General features: G+C 54.6%; 2 protein-coding genes, 1 long non-coding RNA gene and 1 pseudogene across 3 annotated transcripts; 2 read left to right on the top strand and 2 right to left on the bottom strand.

Moving 5' to 3' along the window:
- Positions 1-6,434: 6,434 nt before the first annotated feature.
- Positions 6,435-16,082, bottom strand: LOC119105857 (conserved oligomeric Golgi complex subunit 4-like). Its single transcript, XM_037229412.1, is given in 17 exon segments — positions 6,435-6,932; positions 7,420-7,548; positions 8,023-8,208; positions 8,803-8,880; positions 8,882-9,070; positions 9,437-9,523; positions 9,525-9,548; positions 9,550-9,661; positions 10,224-10,337; positions 11,775-11,905; positions 12,613-12,786; positions 13,340-13,446; positions 14,021-14,177; positions 14,480-14,848; positions 15,138-15,335; positions 15,650-15,841; positions 16,058-16,082. Coding segments are annotated over 17 exon segments (2,388 nt in total). The 5' UTR covers positions 16,064-16,082; the 3' UTR covers positions 6,435-6,797.
- Positions 16,083-16,832: 750 nt separating this feature from the next.
- Positions 16,833-18,706, top strand: LOC119106205 (uncharacterized). The gene is made up of 3 exons (XR_005095098.1): positions 16,833-16,908; positions 18,126-18,250; positions 18,501-18,706. It is a non-coding gene; the product is annotated as an uncharacterized LOC119106205 (long non-coding RNA).
- A 413-nt stretch (positions 18,707-19,119) lies between these two features.
- On the top strand, positions 19,120-23,108 carry LOC119105369 (mitochondrial inner membrane protein OXA1L-like; the record flags this gene model as incomplete). The annotated part of the gene is made up of 7 exons (XM_037228837.1): positions 19,120-19,285; positions 19,945-20,088; positions 20,406-20,491; positions 20,746-20,910; positions 21,177-21,287; positions 22,521-22,686; positions 22,906-23,108. Coding segments are annotated over 7 exons (1,041 nt in total), but the record flags the coding sequence as incomplete, so codon positions are not given.
- Positions 23,109-23,408: 300 nt separating this feature from the next.
- LOC119105367 (E3 ubiquitin-protein ligase Su(dx)-like) overlaps positions 23,409-27,500 on the bottom strand; it is a 4,373-nt pseudogene continuing 281 nt past the window's right edge.

The following is a 27,500-nucleotide window of genomic DNA, read 5'->3' as shown; positions in this document are numbered from 1 at the left end:
TAATCGATTTTGACTGAATGTTAAATATTTTCAGACAAACATGGCTTGGCGATGTTAATACACATTGTTGACCACTCGATCTACACTTAAAATTTTTGCCCTCAAATTTTGACCAAACATATCGATCTACAATCTACCTTTGGGATGTACTCAATGTCTATAGAAAGCAGATAAAACATTATGAAAAAGCTTGTTAAGTGTATCGGTTTAGAAAGAGTCCACTAAGTCATTGCAAATCAAGGACAACCGGCGATTTATTCCATGCGTCGTTAAACGCCTGATTTCTGCTGCTTATTGACCTTAACACGTGCTCGGGTGGGGATCAGATTGATTCGCCCTCAAAGGTTTTCTCAGAACGGTTTCCGAACGACGTGGCGCAGCTGCGCTATGCTTTGTATAGCTGTAGACAACTGAATAGCGGATTGTTTGACATCAACAAATTTAGATGTACTTTGTAAGGTCGCTGACCTATGGCAGGTCAAAGCCAGGCCATGGTTTCAGCGAAGTCAACTTCAAGGGAATCGTTCAATCTGATACAACAATAGAGTGTTAGACGAAGCCATACACCTCTGAGACGCTTTCTTAGGCAACACAAATATTGAATGAGCAAATTACGTTGATCTAAGGTCAGATATAAATGTCATACCAAGATCAACACCAACATGTTCCACTACTCTAGGGTTTGCTGTATGCGATAGTTTCTGGCGCACATTTCAAATTTTTTGACAGCAGGAACCGCATCATACATCTTCCATGAAATTCTTAGAGGTCATGATAGGTCGTTGACCTAAAATCACCTAGGTCAACGTTTCTTTTTTAGAAACATACTGCATAGCGTAATCTTTCTCGCTTATTCAAATGCAAAACTCATAGCAGTCTTGTATAATTTTGGTCACCATGAGCTTCGAAAGGTCAGACAAGGTCACTGACCTTAAGTGAACGTGCGACCCTTTGCTTAGAAATAGCTTTCTAGGCTCTGGGGCACTTTAAAGACCAACCTGGAATTTGACCTTGTTTGACCTTATTTGACCCAAAATTAATTATCTAGGAACCTCAAACTCTAACCTAAGCGAGTTTACGTACAGGTCAACATACCCTGTGAATTTGGTGTTCCTAGCTTTCTTAGTTCCGGAGATCTCAGGGGGTCAAACTGATCCCTCACCCGAGCGGAGGGTATCTAGCCGGCCATCCGGGCGCGTGTTAAAGATGCAAACAGAGTTGATTTCACGGTAGCTCTTGCTTTCTGTTCTGGTTACACCGTAAAAATAACAATGAAACGAAGAAAACCGAATCCCTTGTTAACAAGTAAACTATAGCCGGGGATATTTTTGGGGGGAGGGAGGATCACCATAAAGGAGGCGTTTGTCAACCCTGTGTTCCTCTTAGCAAGGCTCTGGCTACCCCCGGCCTACGCACAAAGCAGATCAAGCCAACTACGCTGAATGACGGGGCAGCTTCCCAGCGGCATCTCTCTGCGGTGGTGAGGTGTAAGGGAAGATAATTCGGAAAAAGGTACTGGTGCAGGCGTCCAACACATGTTTTACATCCCAATTAGTAGCAACGCTGATCCAGAAATGGACAACAAAGCAGCCACACCATCAGTCCGCGGTCAGTCATTCGGAGGCAGTCGGGCCAGGACAGTGGCCACCGACGGCGGAGGGTAGCAGGGTTCAGCCATGGAATATATGCCAGAAGGACCTTCATTCTGTGGCTTGGTTTTCAAAGAAGAATCTCCAGTTCTATGGCTTTTATCACATGGTTTTTAGCAGTTTCAAGCTTTCGAATTTGTTTCCGCCTAAAGTGCCGTGACAAGTTTTATCTCTTGAAAATCAGCCAGCGAAATGAAGGCGCATGCAAAATCTACTGTACTGTGAGCCATCGATTCACCTCAAAAATTCTCACCAGCCTATGCTCAGGCCATATTTTGGCATATACCCTGTGGAGACAGATGCCTCCCCAATGACCCAAAATGCCTACCCACTCGTGGAATGTGGAATTTCGGCTCCCCAGGAAAGGCAACGTTGAAATTGACGAATAATCTTGGGAAGCTGGATAGCCTTATTTCCCGAATGACATAGATGAGTCGGATAGGCAAGAGCATGCACTAGTGAGAAGCAGCTCTAGATGCATATCTAGAATAGCAGTCATTACACCTGAATAAAGAGTGATAACCCCCCATATTTCCCCCCCCCCCCCGTCCCGGTCACCCGGCTGGTTTTCCAGAAAAGTTCCTGAAATGTAGCCTGCACTTAGCCCCCCCCCCCCCTACACCTCTTGAAACGTTCCCTACGCCTATGCTCGCATATCGTAGAAACAAAAAACTGGACGCTAGGCGTTGCAGCGTCCGTTGGCCGCGCAGCCTTGGCCTCGCGGCTTATAGTAGAGCATGGCCAACAGATGGGCTTAAAAAGTGAAGCATCTGAAAGAAGTACCTGTGAACGCTTTTGGACACCAAAGCAAGTATTTAGAGACACTCCAGGCGGATGTATCACCTGTGCGGTCTTTAGATTAATAACAATAACGCATCGGTCTGTAGCGCCGCCAAGTGGTGCTGGAATCTGGTGGTGAAACTGGAACAGTGGGGTAAAATTCCATTTGTTGTAATGCTCTAACTGATAATCTATCCAAAGAACATCCATGAAGTGGTAAAAAAGATTTGCATTGTGTAATCCCTGAACTGTACGAATATTTTTTTTTAAAAACATTCAAAAACACTATTTTACTATGGTAATTATTGCTCGCTCGTCGCCCGCCTCCTGGCATTACTTGTAGTGGCCAACGTCGTCCAGTTTTACGAAAACCGCAACCCCAGCCAGCGCTATCCCTGCTCCCTGAGATGACGACCGTGGTTTTGGAGCTTTGTGACGGACTCAGCTGCTGGGGTTACATGGGGCCGCCAGCCTCTCACCCTGGCGGGAAGGGCGGACACCGCGGGGAATCGAACCCCGTACCTGTGGTTTCCCGGACGTGCAGTAGTTGACGCCGGCGCGTGAACCACTACGCTATCGGCACCCGACGCGTAGACTCAAGCACTTTGATGACATTTGTTTCCTGGCCAATTCTGATGAGCATGCTCGGGGATACATGGGATAGCCCTGTGCGTTTTAGACTCATTTCGACCCACTCCATTCAGCGCTAATGAAACCCCTTCTTTCTTTGCGGTACAGGGGGCCCCTTGAATACAACACTACAGGGCACATTGTTGTTCCCGGTCAGGAGCTGAAGGGACATTCTGTTCCATCGCGGTGCGTTTTCTGGCCGTCATTCTGGCGACACGGCGCGGCACCCTCAGGCCGATCTGGAGTCTGGAGGCCGTTAGAAGAATATATCATAGCACATTGGTCCACTCCCTGACTCGGGAGGTCTTCTGACCCGCGCAGTTGACTCCGGATCGACACACGAACCGTCATTAACATAACAACATCCTCGCGCACCGCAGGTGCTCAAATAACTAGCATATAGACTCCAGTTCGGCTTAACACGCGCCCGGGTGGCCGGTTAGATTCCTTCGCTCGGGTGGAGGGCCAATTTGACGCCGCTGAGATCTCAGGAACTAAAAGAGCTGGGGACACAAAATTCACAGGGTGTGTTGACCTGTACGTGAAATCATTTAGGTCCAGTTTTTAAGCTTCTGGGTTATGACCTTCGGGTCAAATAAGGCCAAACAAGGTCGAATTTCAGGTTGGTCTCCAAAGGGCTTCTAGAGTCTAAACACCTGTTCTAAACAAAAGTTCACACGCTCATTTAAGGTCAGTGACCTTGTTTGACCTTTTGAAAGTCATGGTGGCCAATATCATACGAGACTGCTTTGAGTTTCGCATTTGGATAAGCGACAAAGATTCCGCTAGGCAGTATGCTCCCAAAAACAAAATGCCGACCCGGGTCATTTTAGATCGGTGACCTATTCTGACCTTCAGTAAGTCCATGGAAGGTGCATAAAACGGTTTCTGTTATCAGTAAATTCGAAATGAGCACCCGAGCCTACCCCAAACAGCAAGCCCTAGAGTAGCAAAACAGGTTGATTGTGGCCTTGGCCTGACTTTCATACATGACCCTAGACCCATGTGATTTGTTCATTAATTGTTGTGTTGCCTAAGAAAGTATCTCAGAGATGTATGGCCTCTTCTAACACTCCGTTGTTGGATGAGATTGAACGATTTCCTAGAAATTGCCTTCGCTGAAACAATGGTCTGACTTTGACCCGTCATAGGTCAGCAACCTTACAAGGTACGTTTAAATTTTTGGTGCCAGACGATCTGTTATTCAATTGTCTACAACTCATCTAAATTTGGCATGGGGTTGCTGCGGCGTTCGGAAACCATTCAGAAAAAAACCTTTGGGGGGTCAATTTGACCCCCACCCGAGTGGGTGGTAATGGGCCTCTGGAAAGAGCTGGAGGGCCCACCGTTCGGTACTGGGGGCCCTTACTGGCACAGTACTCTTCTACTACCTCAGTGAAAGTACTCATTATAAGTTCTTGTTTCCTCCAATTGTTCGAGAGCCCCGACCAACGCAAGTGACTCTCTGCCATTCGGGCTCCCGTCTCCGTCCCTGCCAAACAAACATTTCCCTGACTGAATCGAGGCCTCTTGTTGACACAGAATGCCCTGCTAGGCACTGTAGGCCCCTGAACGATATAGGAGCCCTACCAACGTAATTCGCGGACCCGGCCTTGTCCCCGCTTGGGAAATGGGCCCCAGGGCTCAGACAAACACGGAATTGACCGTTCGTTGCTCGTGATCTTTGGTCGAAATAGAGGAACGCTCTGTCTCAAGGGTTCCTATTGGTGCGAAAGACCATGTTACTGACATTTGAGATCACGGCACTGTGGACTGGGGCCCTTAAAGTGATCTACAGCCAGTCCTTCGGACCCTTCAGCCATCCCATCGGACCCTTAATCTTTGGTCTCGAGAGACCCTTCGCCCCTTTTCGGGGTCCCCTTAAACACCGCCTCGACTCAGGGCCACTTGCCGCCACAAGACCCCTGTTAGGCACTGTGGCCCCCAACCGACACAGGAGCCCCTCATTGTGTCAGGAACCCCCGAACATTGCAAATCGCGGACCCCGTTCTCGTTTCTGCTTGGGAAATGGGTCTCAAGGGCTCAGACGGATATGGAACCGACTGTTGGGTGTATGTGGTCTCTGACCGACTTAGACACCCGCATTGTCTCAGATGTTTCTGAAACGGTGCAAAAGGACCTCCGACTGATATTTCAGGTCACAACCCCACGGGCTGCGATTCTTTATGTGACCTGCAGCCAGTCCTTCGGGTCTGTATGCCTTTCAACCGGTCCTTTGATTGTAAGGTCCGGTGGGCCACCCGGGCCCCTCTTCGGGTCTCGTCAACACTTTCCTTGGTCGGCTCGGGGTCTTCGCGAGCACAGGGCCCTCTGTTAGGCACTGTGGGCCCTGACAGGTACAAAGCCGCGACCAGTGTAAATCACTGGCCTCGGTTTTACAGCTGGTTGGGAAGTGGGTCCTCAGGTCCATACCGACACGAAGCCAGTTACGTGGTGCGGTGGTACCTGGCCGACATTACGTGGTGCGGTGGTAGCTGGCCGATATGTAGGCCCACGTTGACCCGGGGCTCCCCGATGAGTGCAAAGGACCGTCTGGCCGTTATTTGAGGGTCCGTCTTCGCAGGTCGGGGCCCCTGAATAAGACTCCGGCCAGCCCTTTATGCCCTTAGGCCCTCCAATCGGGCTCTTGGTCGTCGGGCCAGGTGGGGCCTTTAGGCCCTTCGAATCTCCTCGAATACTGCCTCTGGCCGACTCGGGCTGCTTTACAATACAGGGCCCCTGGCAGGTCTGTGGGGCCTGAGCAATGTAAATCGCTGATTTCGGCTTTGTCTCTGCTTGGGAAAGGGGCCCTTAGGCCCATGCCGCCAAGGAGCCGACTGTGCGTTACTGGTGGTGTCTGACCAAAATGTAGGCCCTTACCGATTCAGTGGGCCTCTGATCAGCGCGCAAGGCCCCCTGGCTGACATTAGAGTGCCCGGCCCAGCGGGCTGGGGCCCCTGAATGAGACCTCTGCATGGCTTTTCCCTCAAAACGGGCTCTTAATCGCAGGTCCCGGGGGTTCCGATGTGCCCGAAGGACCCCTCGGAACCTACGGGAGGGGGGGGGGGGTACGCGCCCCCTGTGACCCCCTCCCCCTGCCTGCGCTACTGAGTACAATTATATGCAGTAGTGTTTCTATACGCGTCCACATTGAGCATACGAATCTCATGCGCATAGGAAGACCACATGAAGGAAACATGAACGCGCCCTGGCTGCACACCAATACCCGGGCAAGCGGTTCGCGGGTCGCTAGCTGTTTTCGAAAAGGTGAAGGCATGACACACGTGCCGCTGCATAGCTGAGAGTTTGTCCGGACTTGTCGTCGTCTGCTAGTAGCACCACACGCAGCTGTCCAGCCACCGAGAAGACGCCATGTCGGTCCCATTGCGTGCATTTGCCGGCAAGTATCAAAGTACATACCACGAAACAAGTGCAAATCACAATGCCACCTCTCAACCCCTCATTGCAACGGCTCATTTCAACATATCAGCACGTCGGATCGGTCGTGCTAAGCTTGCCCCAACGCATAAAGAGAACACGGTGCACGCGAGCGTATCAACGATTGCGAATGTCGGAAAGGCAGAGACCGAGTAGCAGCTGCTGCAGCCATGTAGAGAGCAATGGAGGCAAAAAGGAAAGAAGGGCGAGACCAAAATGGCGACGGATGACAAAGAAACAGATAAAAAAAAACAGGGCGGCTGTGAAAACGCTACATAGTCGGCGGCGCCCCGTCGTCAGTCAGAGCTTGAGTCGTTTCATCACCTCCTCCGGCTTAAAGTCGACCCGGAGAAGCATCACCTTGCGCACCTCTGCCGGCGTCAGCTTCCACGTCATCGCGGCAGAGCTGCCCCAGTATTCTGCGATCTCCGATACCTGGCGGGAAGCGCGGAAGCTCAAGCGCCGGCGGGTCCGGCCGGCGAGAGCCTGACATTGCCAAGACAAGACAAGACAAGACGAGTCAGGACACGGATGCGGAGCAGGGGGCGACGTGATCCAACGACATCGAAAAGCTCCACACATTAACCGCTGAAAGCAAATGGTCCCAGCCGGTGGTGAAACAGCACTCAACGAAAGCTCCCTTACGCAAAACAGCATCCAACGAAAGCTCCCTTGACGCAAAACAGCACCCAACGAAAGCGCTTTTTATGCAAACTATTAAATGACGCCACTGGTACATCTATAACGAGTGATAGCCATCCCATTTTATTTCACCCGGAAATGGAAAGATCGGTCTCCCGCTTTCGGAAGGAACCCCCTCGCTGCACCTCAGCTTCCGCCCATCTCAACGAATCAGCGAACTGAGCCCGCTGCCTGGCGCCGGACCCTGCCCGGAACGCCTCGTTGGCCGCACGCAGCGCACCTGCTCGAGGTTGAGCAGCGTCGCCATCTGGGAGAGGCGCGCCAGCCGGTCGCGCTCCGACCACGTGGTGACGGACGACAGGTAGGTGGTGAGACTGCGCACCTCCTTGTCGAACTGCAGACCGCCCAGCTGTTCAGGGCGCAGGCGGAGCGAAGTCAAGGGACGACCCGGTGAGCGCGGGGGGGGGGGGGGGGAGGAGGGGGACAATACGAAAAATGGCGCAGAGGGGCAGCGTTGATGGCTGACCAGCCAGACACCGACACCGGTATGCACGAGGACAGGTGAGGCTCAATCGTCTGCACGAGACGTTGAAAGTAAGCCTCGTCCGAACACCGGACGGAACAACACAGCGCATGCCTGCAGTGGCAATATGAAAACAACCAATCTCACACTTATGTATATGGTGCCACCCAGTAGCGTGCAAATCACCGACCAGACATAACTGGCATGATAAGGTGAACACGAACAAGGCGCACATCCTGCGATTATCGACTCGCGGCCAACAAAGCTCACCGCTCTGACCCAAATGACCCCCGTCCCGGCGCTTTCGGAAGCGCCCCCTCCCCCGCCCTTCCTTCCCATGTCGCGATCCACCACACTCACCCTGTTGAACCGGGACTTAAGCACATTGCGCTCGAGCTGCGTGGCTATCTCCTCGATGACAGCGCGCACCAGGGCCTGGCCGGAGGCGGGCAGCAGGGCGTCGCGAAACGAGGCCAGCAGGCCGTCCACCCGCGCCACCAGCTGACTCACGAACGGGTCGTCTGCCTCGTACTGCGAGAACTCGTCCTGATGCCCGCCAGAGGCCGCGGTCAGCGGGGGTGGGGGACGGGGGGCGGGGACGGGAAGCAGCCGAGCGACAGTAGGAGGACGACGGTAGGGTCAGGCGCTTGTAAAGCGCGTCACGGCGAGAGGCCAGGGAATGGAAGGGTGACGCGTCCGATGCTGAGGAGGATGGTCGTCTGGATGAAGACCATGCGGGGTGTATTCAGACAGAATGTACTGACTGCGTATCTGTGGCTAGTTACCGCGGAAACACGGTTCTTCGGACACAGCAAACGGGTGACACATGCCGGTTAGAGCCGCGTTTAGTGAGTGGCGTACTGCCCATCAATGCAATTTCAAAGATGTGCGTTTTCAGCTGTAGCAACAATAACCCTGACCGCCAATAAACATACAGAGTACAAGGTTACTCAGGACGCCGTATCAAACCACTAGAGCGCGTTCGAACGTTATTTTTCGTACTCACACCAGGCACAACTCGTTACGCCCGTCAGGACCTCCCAACAAAACCACACCAATCCAACCGCTATGAACGCTATGAACGCCGCCCCTCCCTCCCCCCCCCCCCCCCCATCTCTCTCCGCACCCGCCGCGCCTAACCTCGGTGATATCATGGCTGACCGCCGTGAAGCCGTCCGCCCACGGTTTCACCCGGGGTTTGATGGCGCTGGAGCGCAGGCTGCTTCAGGCCGACCTCGGCCAGCGTGTCGAACCGCGACGACGCCGCCTCCAGGCTGGCCAGGCACGAGAACAGCTTGTCGCGCTCGTGCGCCGACGCGCCGCCCAGCTGCGCCGTCGCCTCCTGGCGCAGCGTGGCACACAGCGAGGCCACGTACTCCTGGCTGGCGCGCGCGTTGTTGAGCGCCGTCTGCGGGGACGGCACGGCAGGGGTCATGTCGGCAGGAAGGGTGAGAGGAGGAGAAAGCTGCCAACGGTGATATAGGCGTCCACAGGATATACGCATGGTCCTATAAAAACACAAGTGGGGCACCCCACGCACAGGCAGTAAAGCGCGTTATATTTTGTTATCAGCCGTTTCACGTCAACGCCTCGAAGGCAAGAGCCAGTGTCTCCCAGCCCATTCGTGCTGAGGTCACACCCGCAATGTCTCCCGGTGACGCTTGCATCTCGAAACCTGGTGAGAGTGAATGGCCTATCCGTTAGCTGATGTTGAGGGGGAGCGGCCTAAGCCGCGACCTCGACCCGCCCGCACCGCCACGCCAGCACCACCCACCAGGAACTGCGTCTTCTGGGCGTCGGTGTCAGCCGCGTGCAGCTTGCCCTGCTGTAGGCTGGTCTGCAGCGCGCTGTACGCCTGGCCTCAGGTCCAGGTAGCCGGACGGGAAAGCCCTGGCGCAGGTAGCGCTCGAGCACGGCCGAGAACTCCGTCTCCAGCAGGGTGGAGGCGATGTTGATCATGGCGCACGTGCCGTCCACGCTGCCGCCGGAGAGCGCGCGCCTGCCGCACGGCGGAGGTCGGGCGGGGGGTCAGAGTCTGAGCTCAGTAGCGTGTTGGCTGGGTCAGTGTCAGAACATGACGGAAGCGGGGGGGGGGGGGGACACCATCAGAACCAGGCAGGTGGCGTGGGCTGGAGACATCAGCCGCGCCGAGCATACACCGCGCCGTCGGTCGTCGCGCATCGCGTCGCGATAAGCAGACATCCGATCAGTGATCAATGATCACTGATCACGAGCACTGATCAGTAGTCAGTGACCAGTGCCGTGGAGAATGCGCCGACAGGCGGAGGACATGTCGGTTGTCGGTCCACAGCGACAGCTGACGGGCGGATCGCGTCGCATGAACAACTGTGCGGAGCACCGGCTGACCAATGATAACGACAGCCGCAATAGCATCAGCCGACATCGGTTTCAGGCGCGGAGCGGTGGACGGTGGCCGGTCCCCAAAGCCAAGCAGAACAGGAGACGAGAACAGCGCTTGACATTTGTGCTCAGCCTCTCGGAAACAAACAGACCAGACACCGAACTCATCAGGATAGGGCCATCATAACTCGTCAACCCACCTAATGCACTTCTTAATGATGAAGAACACGTCGTCGATCATGCTGGAGGTGAGGGAGCCCTCTTCGATCGTGTCCAGCTTCACCGCCTTGCTGATGCATTCCGTCAGGTAGTAGCTGCAACGGCATACGGACGACAGCTTCAGGTCATGCTTTCCGAGATCTCTAGGTCGGGTCCGCCGCAGGTTCAAAACGGGATAACGTAACTTAGGTAAAATCTTCGCCAGCTTCAGCCAACCACAGGGTGCATGAGTTCGCTTGTGGAGCCAAGTTGACGGCTGACACGCAGTCAAGATAAAACATTGGGGCCCTTTCCAGCCTTCTGGGGCTTCCCAAACTTGTTCACAAAAACCAAACTCGACAACATGGACGTTCTGTTTTCAAACCAACACAACGATCAGTTAAGCACGCATGTGGCATGTCGTAATTTTATTATGTGCTGCTATATCGCTGCCAGCCGGGGGCTTCACCAGTAGGCAATCAACGGCCGAATTCGTCTACTGATTGATCCTAAATAAAAGTGTATGTTTTCCAAGCCCTGGCTTCGGTCGATGACGACCGATGTAACCATTTATCAGCGAGTATGCAGGATGGGGGGTGGGTTGCATCCGTGTTGAAATGCTGCGGCGTTGACCTGTGACAAAGTATCAATTCCATGGAGTGAATGGTGTTGTGATGTGGCTGCCTTATGCTGACATGGCATAGTTCGAGCTCATCCTCAATGCAACCTCTGGCTTCATGAATGAAACCCGTTGCCGATGTGTTTATGTGCTTGTAAATGTGAGTGCACAGCCTGGCATAGCAAGCGAGCATACGGTTAGCATGTTGGCGATTGTCTCCTTCAGCGATTCGGCTGACCTCCGGTCTGTCAACTAAAATAATGATCAGAAATGCGATAATTCTGTTGCATCTTGCTTTAAATGGTACCACTCACATCAGGATGGGGCGGTGTGGGCGGGCGGCTCAGCAGCCCGTCCCATACCCTAGTCGTACAGCTTTACCCGATCCACACGAGTCACTGCGGGCGAGTAAAAGACGAGATCGCTCTGAGGCCGCAGACTTGACAGACTTGCCGTAAAGATGTAGTGCTGCCACCCGCGGCGTACACACCGCGAGAAAACCTAACGACTTAACGACGGAGCGGGGAGCCGGGACTGACCAGCCAGGTGAGCGGCAGAAAGCTTCGACCATTCGTCCCCTCAACGGCTGGGTCTGAGACACCGTCTGTTCTCACCGCTCCTGAGAGATGTAGTGTCCGACCAGATCCTAGGACGCCGCGTATCCTCGTCCTCCAGAGATGTTTGCCCGACCAGCTCCTGGGACACCGTGTGTTCCCACCTCTCCAGTGAGATGTAGTGCCCGACCAGCTCTTGCGACACCGTGTGTTCTCACCTCTCCAGAAAGATATAGTGTCCGACCAGACCTTGCGACACCGTATGTTCTCACCTCTCCAGAGAGATGTAGTGTCCGACCAGACCTTGCGACACCGTGTGTTCTCACCTCTCCAGAGAGCTGTAGTGTCCGACCAGACCTTGCGATACCGTGTGTTCTCACCTCTCCAGAGAGATGTAGTGTCCGACCAGCTCTTGCATGCATCGGCTCAGCTCGCTGCCCTTGATGATGCTCTCCAGCTTGGCCGCCTTCTCGGCGCGCTCGTTATCGAAGAAGCCCACCTCGATGTCGCTCTGCCCGGGGCAACACCGACCCGGTCAAATTCGAAGGCTTTTTCGCTAAAAGTGTCCGTTTGTGTCCGTTTCATCTCTGTGCGCAACAGGGAGGACGTGCACATGCAGAAAAGCGCATTTGCTCCAATGCCCACGTGCCGGCCACATACAGACAATCTAATCTACGAGACTGACAGTGGTCGCCGCACACTGTACAGCCACTGGTCGGCTGGCTCTGCCTTGGAGCCAGTCAGGCTCCAAGAATCATCTTGCGCTCAACCTATAAATGCACACTAGATCTTAATCTCCACTATACTTTTTATAGCTCTGACTGGCCTGTTCGCAAACATGGCAACCAAATTATGGCTAGAGAACATTGGCAACTACCGTCCTGGAAGGTGATGGCGTATGATTTTTGACATCAACTGACACCTCGCATAAATATGTAGCTATAACGTGTCAGTTGTCATCAGAATAAACAGTAAGCAAAAACAGAACAACGAAAAGTGATCACGGATAAGAACCTATAAACATAGCCAGTGCAAGATAACCATATCGCACAAAATGAGTATGGCAGCGCAAAAAAGGAAGTGAGTATAACAGCTTCCGTTGAAGAACGAAACTGCCGAAAGGTCCATTCAAACAGCTTCGTGCATTGGTCACTACGACCGCAAAAATGTCGAGTAACGACTCCCGCTGCCCCGCCTCCTCGCCTCCTCGTGACTCACCATGACTCGCCGCCGCACGAAGCGCACGTAGAGCTCAGCCCGCGCGTGCATGATGATGAGTTCCCCGAGCAGCGGGTCGAGCTCGCGCGGGTCCGGCGCCGAGGCGGGGGAAGAGGCGGCGGCGGTGGCAGCGGCCGCGCGAGACGCCCGGAGACTCTCATGGACCCGCGACACCTGCCGCCGCGGGCCAGCAGACTGTCACAGGCAGACACGTGGCCAAAACTCTCCCTCGTGGGCGGAGAGTCAAATTTACTCTGGCAGGTGTCGCAGGGTTTCCAAAACCCTCCGAAACCTCTTGGATCAGGGAGCGGGTCGTATCAAAGGGGCCCATCCTACTGGACCATAGGATGGACCCCTTGGCTCCGTCCCAGGTCAGAGGTACGCGTCTGGGCGGGAGTGCCGTGGCGAGGGAGCGCAGAGAGCGGAGACGCGCGAACACTAACGGCGACGAGAGGTGGGCGGATCGGGAACATGGCAAGCCAGTCGAACTATAGTTCCCGTCCAGGCCACCTCCGTTCCTTTCCACGACTTACAAGAGCACAAAGCCGAGACGGTCTACCCCTCGGTGCTTAGATAAACATGCGTACCTAAGCTTACACGCGCACGACACCCTGTACCTGCGTCTCTATAAGGAACAAGTCCAGCGAGCGACCTGAGACCCGCAATGAGTCCGTGCGCGGCCGCGTCACCGGGCGTGACGCCCGACGCAGTGTCAGCGTCCACGTACCCTGGCCGTCAGTTGCCGGTGCTTGCTGAAACTGGCCACAATACGACCCACTTCCTTGTCGCAGGTGGCCTGCAGCAACTCAACAGTGGCCATCAGCCAGCCGGGACCTGCGCAAGCGTCAGGTCAAGGTCAGGTCAGCCGAGACCTGCACGCGGGTGAGGTCACAGTCAGGGCAAGACAGGTCGCCACGCGACAGGTTCTGTGAAGGCGGGGCTTTGAGTGTTCGACCCATGGCGTGGTTCGCATCATTTTAAGTCACAGGGTTCCACAGACTGATGGCGTATATTTGGCTGGATATTTCTACTCTGTAATGTGAAGCCAAACTGCTCAGCTATTAAACTTGTAAAGGAAAAACGTCTTTGTAGGTCATATAGCGCTTCAGCCCCACGGTGCGCGCAACTCTGTCTAATATAGCATTTCAGGTGCTGGAGCAGTACATAGGCTGATGTATGCTGGAAGCATGGTGAACACCATTGTCTGCATTGTTTTCATTGAAATCCAGCACGAGAGAAATCACTAGCCCAAATGGGATAGCTTTAGGCCAGTTCACAAGCGCCTAAGCCGATGTCGGCAGCGCAGCACAAACTTCTAAAAAATTGCGCGTCTCTAGCTCCTACAAACTCTGCACAAAGATACAAGTAAACATACACTGGATCACGGCAGTGGACGTCCCGCGCTCACCATAGAACGTTTCGATGATGGGCTGGTGGATCTCAACGAGACGGGCGATGCCCTCAAAGAGCAGTGTGATGGTGTCGGCCCAGATGACGGCCGCTCGTGCGTCACTCGAGCTCGTCCGCTCCGCCTCCTTCAGGTTCTTGGCGGCGGACACCTCCAGCTGTCAACCAATCGTGGTGGTGGTCAGAACTTAGTACGCGTATTAGTCGTGCATCTGTGACTTTTCGGCAGGATTTGCACCACGGTAGTCGCCAAGACTGCATCATAAACTCTGCGTTTTCAACCATCGACGCATACAAAACCTGAGACATTATATTCGTGTTACTTTGCACACATCCTGCTGAATGTTCATCTTGTGCATCACGACACTGAGATGGCTTCGGTCAGGCCTTTCCACGTATGCCATGTGATTAAGAAAGGTCAAACACAAAAACATCATACTTGGCTTCTCAGCCTCCTTACCTTACTGCAGAGATACTCAGCGAACTTCTTCACTCCCTCGTCGTGCCGGTTCAGCAGCGGGAAAATCTTGAAAAAGCGCTCGATCGACGCCAGGTCGTCGGCGCGCACCGCCTCGGCGAAGCGCGCCTCGACGGCCGCGTGCAGCTCCGCCTCGGCCCGGTGCAGCAGCGCGAACGCCGAGCTCAAGTTGTCACCGGCCCGGCCGGCCTCCGACAGCCGCACCACCGACTCGTCGATGGCCAGGAAGCGGTGCACGTGCGCGGCCGCCTGCTCGAAGTTCTCAGCCTGGAGCGCCGTCTGCACGCCCTCGGCGCACAGCTTCAGGTCCAGCAGGTCGTTGACGCGCTGCTGCGCGGATGCCACTCGAGTCTGCGGGCACGTGGCGCTCGCAGCTGAGCGGCGGCGCAGCGACCGTCGTCTGATGAAGTCATATCTTTGATTGATTCATGTGAGGATGGGCTTTTGCTGCTTGTTTTCTCCAAAGATGGGATGGATAAAAAGAGCAACATATTGAGGAAGTGAGGCCACGACCAAAAAGCTAGGTAAGCAGGACCATGTCAAGTCACAGTTGAAGGCTGCACCAGCTGAGGCCTAGACAAAAACATACCAGAGTCAGAAGAAACAAACACAGACAAGGGGGACCAGATCTTAGACCAACCTTAGCCCTGTCGAGCTGGCGCACTTTTGCTGACACATTGATGGCCAAGGTGGTGGTGAAGGAGATCATCTTGCTCAGCTGGTCAGCATCAGCATGTACAAACTGTAGGCTGGGTGCCATCTTCTGGAGGCCGGCCATTTTGGCACCCAGGTGGCAGCGCTGCTCAAGCAGTGACTCCATCTCTGATTCCAGGCGCTCCTACAGCAACAGATATAGTTCAGGCAGAGTAGGAGCAGCTCCATCTCCAACTTATGGCAGCAATGAATTGGAGATGCTTGGCAGAGCACATCATAAAGTCTCATGGGGCAAATCAGCAGGAAAAGAGCATTGCTATGTTGGAAATGGTAACTTGCTGCCATGATCCTGGTCTGCTAGAATCTGACCATAATATTCTGTAGAGCCAAGACCAATAACTGGGATACTGAGTGTCTCTGTAGTTGGACCACCCTAAGGCAATCAACATACAACTATATGCATTCTTTTTCTAACACAATGTTCTGGCTCATACTAACCTCATCAACAGATAGTTTTTTGTAGAGTGCCTCAATGTCATCTGTGAAGCACAGCTCTTTAATAGCTGGGTCTATATCAACACTGTTGGCCTGATCAGGTTTCATCTCCGAGTCTTTGTCAGCTTCAGGTGATAGGCTTGATTCTGGATTTGGTGTCTCCATGGCCAAAGGTGGGCAGGAGATGGAAGACACCTATCAGCAAAAAAAGAATAAAGAATAGACAAACAAGCCCTGCACACATTACTGCAAATCACAGTACAAACTGTGCATTCCTAGACCCTATGAGTGAATGCATGCTGCACAGATGCAAGAAAAAATTTAAGTGAGGTGTTTAAGTTATAATAAAGCTTAAGGTTACCTTAACCTACATACTTATTAGTTAAACTATTACATAATGTTAAGATTCACCATCATTGGTTTAATGCTGCTCTTCAGTTCAAGCCCTAACAGATACAATTAGTGATCCGGGTGAACAGCATGCATATTAGGTGTTTGCTTTTTGTGATACATGAGCAAAGGTTACTGGGGCATGTATTTGTTATTACCGCCATTATATTACCACTGCCATTTTCCAGCATGTACTGGTCTCTCTATGCTCTGAACACATTCTCCCAGATAAAATTTCTTTAGGTGTTCAAGACAAGACAGCTTTTCCTGAGGCCCTGCTTGAGCAGAAATACTCAACAGGCCAATACAACAACTTAAAGAAGTGATAAAGAAAAGACGGGACACACGCCACAACTGAGAAAGTTGCATTATTTTCATGCATCGCTCGCATTTCCGCAGGCATGCTCAAGGCCCGCAGGCCACAAGGAAGTACCTGAAATAACAAGATAAACAAAAGAGTTTGTGAAAATAAGGAAAATCGACTCGACGAACTATATGTCAAAAAGCGTACGCATAACCCTCACCCAACAACGGCCTCTTATAAGGCCTTGACAAGCGGCGCTCGTCGGAAATGTCACTGCTGCGCTTCTTTCGACTTTTTTCGCCACGTCTGCTTACAAACAATCTCCATTGGGTTTTTGATGCAATATTTGGTGAAAAGGTTGAAAAGGTTGAAAAATATTAAAATATACCCGACGACCCGACAGAAGGTGAATTAACCAGCCGGTTTAAATACAAAACTAAATTCAACTGATTGTTTTAACTCGTGGGGTCTTCCTGTACCTGAATTGGCGCATATGAGCTAAAAGCTGTGAAATTCTCAATACCCGTGCGATTGTTCGTGGGCCCTCGTGATGAGATAGCCTATATAGGTAAAGCCTATGGGGTACATTTTATTGAAACCAACTGTCGGAAGGAACCCGATGGATATTTCCTGACTGAATTGTCACGTAGAGTAAACTGCATTCATACCATTCTCTGGCGCCTTTGTGGACACGAGCTTTTGTGCCATAGAAAGAAGCTATCCCTGTTCAGGGGAAAGTGACATTAAATGTGCTTGAGACAAGGTTGATGCATGCGGTATCTATTTAATCCATGCTGTGTGGGTAGGATCATGAGCATTTTGATAGGTAAACAACTGTACAGGGGTGTAGTTTTTCAAAGTTGGTTAGGTTGAGCAATGAAGTGATGAAACCTGCACCCCTAAATATGTCAGCAACCGGGTTTCTCCCTAAATTTGGGCCACTTCTATTCTTAAGTTAGGGAGGGATGTGGGGTCATTCAGCTGAAAAGAAAGCTACACTTATGTAGTTAAAGCCTGAAAAGAAATGAAATTGCAGCATTTCAGCTGAGAGTAATATACTTCATATGTAAGTTAGATGCCTGACTCATGTCAATAGTGATGGGTTTATTACTGGTTTTGAGCACAGAAAGACTATTAAGACTATACTGATTGATTGATGATATGCAGAAGGACTATACTGATTACTGGTTTTGGCAGTGGTGCATATTGAGATGATGTGTATGTCATGGCATGATGCACTGCTATTTTTCTCAGCGATGTATTTGATCCCGCAACCCACATCCACCAATTCACATCATCGTTCAGATTATTCTACATCTGTCTATGACATGGAAGGGCTGCACTGTGGAAAACCATCTGATGATCATTTTCACTTAATTTAGCAGCTGCTGTGTAATTTGTGCCAGTGCCCATAGGGCCAAATATTTTCTGAAATGTTTGTTTCCAACATTGTCACCAGGAGGAAGCTCTTTTCTGCTAACCACTGGTAACATGCTTTTCTAGTGATGCAGGGGATCCAGCTTTTGCAAGATGTACTGGGCTATCATACATATACTTCTGTGTCTCCCTCCCTGAATGAAGCAGTGGTTTTTCAATGTAGTTATTCGGGCAATTCATGATAATTTGAGAGAGGCTGTACCAAATGTTTAACAGCAAAGTGTTTGGCAGCTGTAGAGCTTCCCTTATTCCAGTGAAATCATATAGGCTTGATTATTTTAAAAGCCAATAATTTTTTAGCTTATGCATTGCATGCATGTGGTAAGGTAAATGTGTTTTTTGTTTCAGAACCATTTTTATTAACTTGCCTTGAGAGCCATAGCAATCAAGCAACAATGTTGGCCTCAAAAGTATTCAGAGTACTTGTGACTGACTGCAGATCAGCAAAGCAACTTGTCAGACCTCAGGCCCTGGTAAGTATGTTAAGCTGCACATGACACACTGTGTACCTAAGGCAGTAATAAATATGTGTATTTGTATGGAAGTGTGATTTGTATTGCTTTTTATGTGCTGGGTGCTTTTGTGCTTAGTGTTTTGTATTGTCTTTTGCAATAAAAACAACACCTTGTACATTGTCCAGTATGTCCATTACATGGCCTTTTTCACCCCCACCACCTCTGCACCTAGACACCCCTGATCTGGATCCCTGCCACTGTTTGACAGCTGGTCGGCCGTGTCCACTCCTCACGCCTGTACCACATGCTCCGGACGTCAGAGGCAGGCCCTGGCCGCGCGCCGCGTCGGCCGGCCCACTGCTGGAGGGGGGCGCCCCTCTGGCTGTCAGCCCACTGCCAGAGCACCGACACCGGCGACTACATACCCTCTCCGCCGCGGCCGCCTGGCTCTGACCAGCTGGCCGCCACCCCAGCCCCAGGGTGAGCGTGCCGCCCTGGCGGATGGGCCAACCCCTGCTGTGTGCTATGTCTTGGTCCATTGTGGCTGGGCCAGTTGATTGTGTGTCTGGCGGCCAGTTGATTGTGTATCTGGCGACGCCCACATGCATTGGTATTCCACTGTTGATGCTTGTCTTATTGTTAGTTCTGCTCAGATTGTTTTTACTGTTACTTGACACAACCTGCCATTGGTTTGTTGGCAGTGAGATCGTCCACTATGGCTGCACTTCTGTGTCAAGATGTAATGTGGTGTTCATACACTTAAAATTGTTTGTGCATCAACCATTGAGCATCTCAGCCATTTGTACCCACTGTCAGTCTGCATTCACTGCGGCCCAGCCTCGCCGCCTGTGACCTGAGCGCTGCCCGGCAGCAGCGCGCCGGCCGACACGGTGGCGGACCTGGTGGAGCCGCTGCAGCAGCTGAACGCGCTCGGCGAGCCGGCGCTGGCCTCGCTCGGCCTGGGAGGCTGGACGCCGCCCGGCCTCTTCCAGCAGTTCTTCGAGATGCTGCATGTCAGCGCCGGCCTGCCGTGGTGGGGCGCCATCGCCGTCGGTGAGGTGCCCGGCGAGCCCAGCGACGGGGCAGGGCAGTCGGCTGTGTGAGAAGATGGGGTGAGGGGTGTTGGCGGTGCCATGGGGTGTGAGACAGCGCGATAGCGTTAGCGGCGTGAGATGCGTTAGCGGTAACCTGGGGGTGTGTGACACGTTGCGGGGGGGAGGGGGGGGGTGGGGGTACGTTGGCAGTGGTATGGGGTGTGAGACGGCGCGGTGGGGTGTGTAACACGTTGGGGGGGGGGGGGGGGGGATCGGCAGTGGTATGGGGTCTGAGACGGCGCGGCTGGGTGTGTGGCACAGTGGGATGGGCACCCCATCCCACCGTGCCGTGCAGTTGGCGGTGACGTACTGCGAGACGACGCAGTGCAGGGTGTGACACGGCGGGGTGCGGTGCGCTGATGCAGAGATCCTCGTAGGGTGGGTGGAGGAAGACGTGGTGATGACGGGGTTCACGGGTGCTGGCCGGCTCCGTACTGGCGATGAGCCGCTGGCGTGACTGAGAGCTCTGCCGCAGTGGCAGTGGTGGTCAGGGAACGCTTTTGGTGCCGAATCCGGGCGCACCGCAGCCACCTACGCCGGGCTTTCGTTGGATGGATATGTGCCCTATTGTGCCGCTTGCCCCCCCCCCCCCCCTGACCCGATGACATCCGTCCTCAGGCACGGTGGTCATCCGCTTGTGCGTGTTCCCGCTGGTGGTGCGCTCTCAGAAGAACGCCGTCACCATGAACAACAACCTGCCGCGCATGCAGGCGCTGCAGGTGCGCATGACCGAGGCACGTCAGATGGGCAACGAGATCGAAGGTGAGAGCCGCCGCGGCCAGCCGGGGGGAGGGGGCAGCAGGCTCGGATCCCACGTCAGCAATCGGCGCAGAATCCCTGATCGCCGTCAGTGCTGCTTGGGTTGTGTTGTTGGGCGGTGGTGCGAATCAAGAGGTGGTTGACTGATTTTTCAATGTGCTTTCCTTAGGGCTTTGTGGACATGAGATCGTAGCCAGCGGCAAAATTTGAAACAGTCTAACTAAACAGTTAGTTTAGTCCTGTTTCACCGTATGCCAGACGTGCTTTTATCTAATTCAGATCTGATCACCGCTGATAATGTTGCTCGTCTCCTTCATTAGCGTCGCGCTGGACCAATGAACTGATAAAGTTCATGAAGGAGAAGGACATCAACCCGCTGAAGAGCCTGTTGGTGCCCATGGCGCAGGTGGGTCATCATTCGTCATTCGTGCCGCGCAGTTCGGTCCACTCCATTGTACCAGTATATACTTGCGGCTTGAGCATCGTCATCTACCCACGCATTGTCTTTTCATTTATGTTGGATGAATGAATGATCGCTACTCCTGGACATATCTCTGTTGGACCAACTCCGTCGTGACTGGCGCTCTGAGGGAAGAGGCCATCCGTCATTTCGCCACGTCGTCTTCTCACCAACATCGCCAACCTCACCCTCGCTCGCAGATTCCCATCTTCGTGTCAGTGTTCTTCGGCTTGCGCAAGATGGCGAACCTGCCGCTGATGTCGATGAAGGACGGCGGCATGCTGTGGTTCACGGACCTGACCGTGCCGGACCCGTACTACCTGCTGCCGGCCGTGACCGCGCTCACCCTCCTGGCCACGATAGAGGTCGGCGGCTGTGACCTCGCCCGGCCGCCCCGCGTTAAGCACGGCTCTCCGGGCGTGGAACGCGCGGAGAATTTCAATGCGTTTTTGCGACGTGTACGGTCGTATGAAACAACAATTATTTGTCTTGTTCCCTTGTCGTCAATCTTGTATAGCGTGCGCGCCACGGGAGGAGCGATCTCGCCCGTTGTCCGCCGGGTGGTTGTGACTCGGCGCCGTCGTCGTCGGCGCGTGCTGGGCAGCGGCCGTAACGCGCCCTCTGGCCGCAGATCGGCGCGGACGGCGCCAGGCTGCCGACCTCACCGAACGCCCACCTTGTCAAGTACTTCCTGCGCGCCATGCCGTTCGTCGTCTTCCCGCTGACGATCAACTTCCCGGCAGTGAGTGGACGGGGAGGGGGATGGTGGGTGGTGGCCCGCCCTCTTCCCGGCGGTGATTGGACAGGGAGGGGGGATGGTGGATGGTGGCCCGCCCCCTTCCCGGCGGTGAGTGGACGGGGAGGGGGGATGGTGGGTGGTGGCCCGCCCTCTTCCCGGCGGTGAGTGGACGGGGAGGGGGATGGTGGGTGGTGGCCCGCCCTCTTCCCGGTGGTGTGTGGACGGAGAGGGGAATGGTGGGTGGTGGCCCGCCCCCTTCCCGGCGGTCAGCAGACGGGGAGGGGGGGGGGGGAAATGGTGGGCGGTGGCCCGCCCCCTTCCCGGCGGTGAGTGGACGGAGAGGGGAATGGTGGGTGGTGGCCCGCCCCCTTCCCGGCGGTCAGTAGACGGGGAGGGGGGGGGGGAATGGTGGGCGGTGGCCCGCCCCCTTCCCGGCGGTGAGTGGACGGGGAGGGGGATGGTGGGTGGTGGCCCGCCCTCTTCCCGGTGGTGAGCAGACGGGGAGGGGGATAGCACGAAGTGGCCGACGGTGAGCAGACGGGGAGGGAGAGAGGAGGGGGATGACGGGTGATGGTCCGCCCTCAAATGGTGAAACTTGCGAAATAGTTGTCTCACTGAGTTCACGGCACGAATGGGACTGGACCGATAAAGAAATGGATTGTGAGGTGTAAAGGTCCATATCGTAATTATTGAGGAGCTATATGGCCCTCTGTACCAAAATAGCCGTGCATTGTAAGGGTGTTACAGGGTAGTAATATATATATATATATATATATATATATATATATATATATATATATATATATTCATAAGGGCATTGTGGGATTATTGTAAATATTATACGGGTTGTGTGAAAACGGATGTTTTTGGCCAAGTTACGGTGCATGATGACCCGGTGGTGTTAGGCTTCTACGGTCAGCGATGTGTGGCCAGGCCGGGAATTGGGGGACAATCTAAGCCAGCAGTTGCATGACAAAGAGAAGAAAACCTGACGGTTGACTGTCTGTTGAGCTTGCTTTGTCGAAGTTAGTGTGTATTTAGCTTCAAGAGTGCTTAATTTGAATTCATTGATCGACTGTTACAAAATGTTTCTGCCTTTGGAATTGAAGGGTTTGATTTGAGCCAGTTGTGCAACTGGTACACAATGTTTCATTGTTGTTTGTACAGGCTATCCTCTGCTAATGGGTGAGCTCCAATTTCATGACGTTACACAATGTTTCATTGTTGTTTGTACAGGCTATCCTGTGCTATTGGGTGTGCTCCAATTTCGTGGCGTTGGGACAAGTGATCTTCCTGAAGATTCCCGTTGTGCGGACGTACTTCAACATCCCAGCCAAGATCGTGCACGACCAGAGCAAGCTGCCGATACAGAAGAAGCCCTTTGTGCAGGGTGTGAAAGAAAGTAAGTCATTGACAGGACAGGGGACGCCGCGGCCCGTACGATTAATTCCCTATATAGGGCAGCAGAACAGCAGTATGGTTGTGACGGCCGGTGCACGTCCGCACGCTCGTTTATCAGCCATTCGGTCGTGCGCGGCATGTCATTCGGCGTCCTGGCCCGTCGCAGCCTGTCCCAGCCAGCGTCTTCTTCCCGCGGCTGACGCGCTCTGCCGCGCCGCAGGCTGGAGCAACATGAAGATCAGCAAGAGCCTGGAGGATCGGCAACGTTACGACGAGATGCGGTTCAAGAAGGCCGGCCTCGGCGCCGTCACAAAGACTTACAAGTACGACCCGACGCGGCAGACGGCCGACGGCGGCCGCCCGGCAAGGGGCGGCCCCCGTCCGCCTAGTCCTCCGTTCTGTCTAGTCGCCCGCGCGTTCTAGTCGCGGCCAGCGGCCCCCATTGTGACGTCACGCGCAGGGGACGACGCCCGGCCGGCGGCGAACGCTTCCGCGCGCGAGGCCGGCCGGCGCGCCGGTCGGGTCTCGCCTCTCACGGCCGCGCTCAGCCGATGTGGCGAATACAAGCCTCAGCTGGCGGGACGATTGACTGCTCTTTGTGGCCGACCCGACGCAGTTGACGCCGACGCCGCTGACGGACGGCAGCGGCCTCCCAGGGACACGCCGCCGATTCGTGGTCATGTATTTTCATCGGTTCATAGTTGAATTATTATTTACAAACAGTCACACGCACGCCGACGTAAGCGTCGGCAGGCGGCCAGGCACCGGCGACTCGTCCTGAACGTTTCGGCCTCGCCTGCCTCCGGGCCACCGCACGGAACACGCGGGCGTGAACACCACGCCCCAACACCACACCCCGGTCCGGCGGGTCCGCGCACCGCCCAACAAGGGTAAAATAGAGGTGGATCACAGTACAACTGGACTAACGGTATCGGCATAATCTAGACCCCGTATTTTGTAGAAACGAGCTAGCCGCGCGCGTACGTGGTGGTGACGCGCGCGTTCGCGCGGCGGCGGGGCGCGGAATGTGGGCCGACGGGTGGCGCGCCGACCGCCGCCAGGCGGCGCGGGCGCCGGCGCGTCACTCCTGCCGAATCCCTCCGTCTCCTCGATGGCAAGGTGAGCTTCTCCACGAACTGCTCGTTAGGTATTGTAGGGCGGCAGGTCGAGCCGGTTGAAGCAGGTGTGCGAGCGCGGCAGCCACGTCTCCTTGCCAACCTTCTCGATGCAGAAGAAGCAGGCTGAGGCCCGTTGCTGCCTGCGGGCAGCGGCGGCGCGGGGGCGGGGGCAGGTCATAAAGGGACGCAGCACGGCGGTGCGTGACGAGATGTCAACCCCTCCCGTCACCAGCACGCGCTGCATTCGTCCCGAGTACTGCGCGTCAAGACGGAAAGATCCCCACCACAGCGGCAAAACACGCGGCGTGGTCATAGGGATGTCGACCGGGCGCAGTTTTCTCGTGGGGCTCGACGTCCTCCAGAGTCCTTTGCACGAAGACAAGCTGATTCTGTTGTCTCTTCAGAACCACTGGCGTCATTTCAGATCGAGAGTGCCCGGAACCAGCGAAGAGAACGAGACAAACTAGTCAGTACACTAGAAAAGCAAACAGATTGACCCCCGCACCGTCACTTCCGGATGCATCTGAAGCGCCCAGGCTCCTGCCGCCATATCCGTGCCCCGGGGCGCCGGACTAAGCCTGCCCATCCGATCCGCGCCCCGCTCACCCATGAGCTCGGCGAAGCCTCCGACGGGCACGCGGCAGGTGCCGGTGACAAACTGCAGCAGGCGGGGCGCGCCGCTCATTGTCGCTCTCCTTGACGAACTGCCAGAACCACTGCACCTGCTTGCTGTTGCGCGTGTAGTGCCGGTAGATGGTGTTGCGCTGCCAGTCCTGGTGGCGGCACCACGGCGGCGCCGGTCAGCGACGGCGTGCACACTCGCTGTGCGTGTCATTGGGGCTTACGACGCACTCGGCTGCTGAGGCTATATGGCGTCGCCTGCCTCTCACATTGGCAAGAAAGGGGCGGACACCGCGGGAATCGAACCCCGTAACTCTGGTCTCAGACATGTGCAGTGGTTAACGCAGACGCGTTGACCTTTACTCTACCGGCATCCCTGCTCGTTACAGTGTAGGTGGCTGTACATAGAATGTATTTCCAACATATACATATATATATATATATATATGTGGGGCACTACATATATATATATATATATATATATATATATATATATATATTCTGCTTTTGACGATTTAGGTCATACACACTGACACAAAATGGAAGTGGGACCGCGGCAACATTTCAGGAGCGCATTACGCTCCTGCCTGGACGGAGGCAAGGCATGAACCAGAACAGCCGACGAGCGTCGCAGGCCAGAGCGCAACCCCGATCCGTCTCATCTCAATCATCACACGATCCCCGCCTTATCTCTCGCCGCATGCATTGACCTCTGCGCCATAACCTCTCGCGTCAGTTATCGCCATACGATCCGGCGAAAAAAAATTGCGTCCCGCGTGAGACTCGAACCGGGCTCTCCGAGCTCGCCGTCCTCACCTGGACGTCGATCTCCTGCATGCCGCAGAGCATGAGCTCCAGCTCACGCTCGTCGAAGTACTGCAGCCACTCGAGCGGCACCACCTCTCGTTGAAGCCGTCCAAGAACGAGCGCGTCTGCTCCTCAATCCCTCGCGTCATGCGCCACGAGGTCACCAGTCTGTCGGGCGGGAGGGCCTGGGTGAGAGGGCGTAAGGTACCCGGAGGGGCCGGAGGTCAGGGAAGGGTTCAGGGTACGCACCACGCGCGATGTGCGCTATCCTGGTAATGTCACGACCTGACCCGACCTGACCCCACACGGGTAGCAATGTCCGGATGCCAGTACATAGGTGTTTGTAAGCGTTTTTCAACCAACAGAAGCACACACAACACCATTGCTAGGCGGCCGTATCCCCGTCAACACATCTCATCCGAACAAATATGAGACTAATGACTTTGACCAGCACCCGGCGGGGCCGGAGGTTAGGGAGGAGTTCAGGGTACGCACCACGTGCGATGTGCGCTATCCTGGTAGTGTCACGACCTGACCCGATCTGACCCCGCACAGGTATCGGTGTTCGGATGCCAGCACATACGCGTCCGCGAGCATTTTTGACGACCGACAGAAGCACACACAAAACCATTGCTAGACAGTCGTATCCCGTCAACACATCTCACTTGAACAAATCTAAGACAAGTGATTGTCGATTAGAAAAACCAAGCAGTCGTCGTAAGTGGCCCAGCGTACTTGGCACGGCGTGGCGGCAGCCACCAGCCGCCACCTCTGACACGATACCCACTTGATGTACTCCTCCTTGTTCTCCTCGGTGACCAGGATGTCGTCGCCGCCCTCCTTCAGCTCGTGGTGCATGATCTTGCCTAGCTTCTCCCAGTCCACAGAGAAGTACATCTCCATACCTGGCGGCGGCCGGGCAAGGGTTACGGCCCAGGCTGGAGCCAACCGACAACGCAACAGACAGAAATCAGCCAGTACTGCCCGTCGCAGCCTTTTTCGGGGTAACGCGACGCTGGTGGTCACGTCCCTTTCATGGAGGGCCCGTGGCCGCATTGAGCATATAAGCGCCCAGGAGCCAAGGTGCAACCTGGATTCGAACCCAAGCTCCCCACGTGGCAGTCCACGGCGCTAGCCAGTGCGCCGTTACGTCCCAGACACAAATACTCCACACTTTACCAGCAACCAACGGTGGCTGATATAAATAAGTCAAGGACGCGCTGCCCGTGTTGCCAAGAATGGAGCAAGTGAGACACTGACCTTTCACTAATCGCATAACTAGTCACGGTATGCGAGAACTTTCGAGGCATTCGGTGCTTATTCTCCACATTCTGAGTTACCAAGAAGTCCGCCAGTTAGCAACTAAGAACCTAACTTCGTAGCCGGATACCATAGCTGACAGTAAATACCGCAGCCGGGAGCTGATGCCACACATCAGCTGGTGGTCAAGCCCTTCGGCATGTGACCCGTCGCTACACCCAGCACCGCGCAACCGACGTTAATGCGACGAAGCAGCACTTACCACCACCAGGGCACAACGCGGACGCGCTTCCACAATGTTTCTCTCGCTGCACCAGATTTTCCCCGCTATCGGACGCACCTGGCCCAGTTTGGCAGCTGTGTTACTATTGCCCCGAAAGTGCACGACTTGCCCGGTCGGTCGCTCGGGCGGCGAGCGCTCCACTTGACCGGCCGGTCGCTCGGGCGGCGAGCGCTCCACTTGACCGGCCGGTCGCTCGGGCGGCGAGCGCTCCACCTGACCGGCCGGTCGCTCGGGCGGCGAGCGCTCCACTGACCGGCCGGTCGCTCGGCGGCGAGCGCTCCACCTGACCGGCCGGTCGCTCGGGTGGCGAGCGCTCCACTCACCGCACTCCTCAATGTTGTTGTCGCGCACCCACACGAGAGAGCCGTAGTACTCGGGGTCCACCGACTCAATGTCTTTGGTCGTCAGCTTCTTGTTCAGCATGCGCTTGTAGAAGGGCATGGTGAAGCCGCGGTAGATGAACTTGCCGTGGTACAGCGCCTGCAGCACGTCAACAGCGGTTAGGTCATCCACCCGGATACTCACACACCACAGCTAATCGGCGTCCAGCCGCGGCCAGCACGCGGGGAGCTCAACTGGAAATGACTGCTTCTGCTTATGAGTGTGGTTCAGATCTGCACGCTGAGAACACACATCTGCATGTCACATGAGGAGCGAAAAATGAATTTGTGAAGCACTCCTCGACGACATGTTCCATCCCAGTGCACCGGCCAAGCGCGTGTACCA

The sequence above is a fragment of the Pollicipes pollicipes genome, unplaced genomic scaffold (assembly GCF_011947565.3).
Source record: "Pollicipes pollicipes isolate AB1234 unplaced genomic scaffold, Ppol_2.1 Scaffold_6138;HRSCAF=7277_pilon_pilon_pilon, whole genome shotgun sequence".
Taxonomy (NCBI): Eukaryota; Metazoa; Arthropoda; class Thecostraca; order Pollicipedomorpha; family Pollicipedidae; genus Pollicipes; species Pollicipes pollicipes.
The sequence above is the reverse complement of the archived record's forward strand: the minus strand, read 5'-3'. Positions and strand labels throughout refer to the sequence as shown.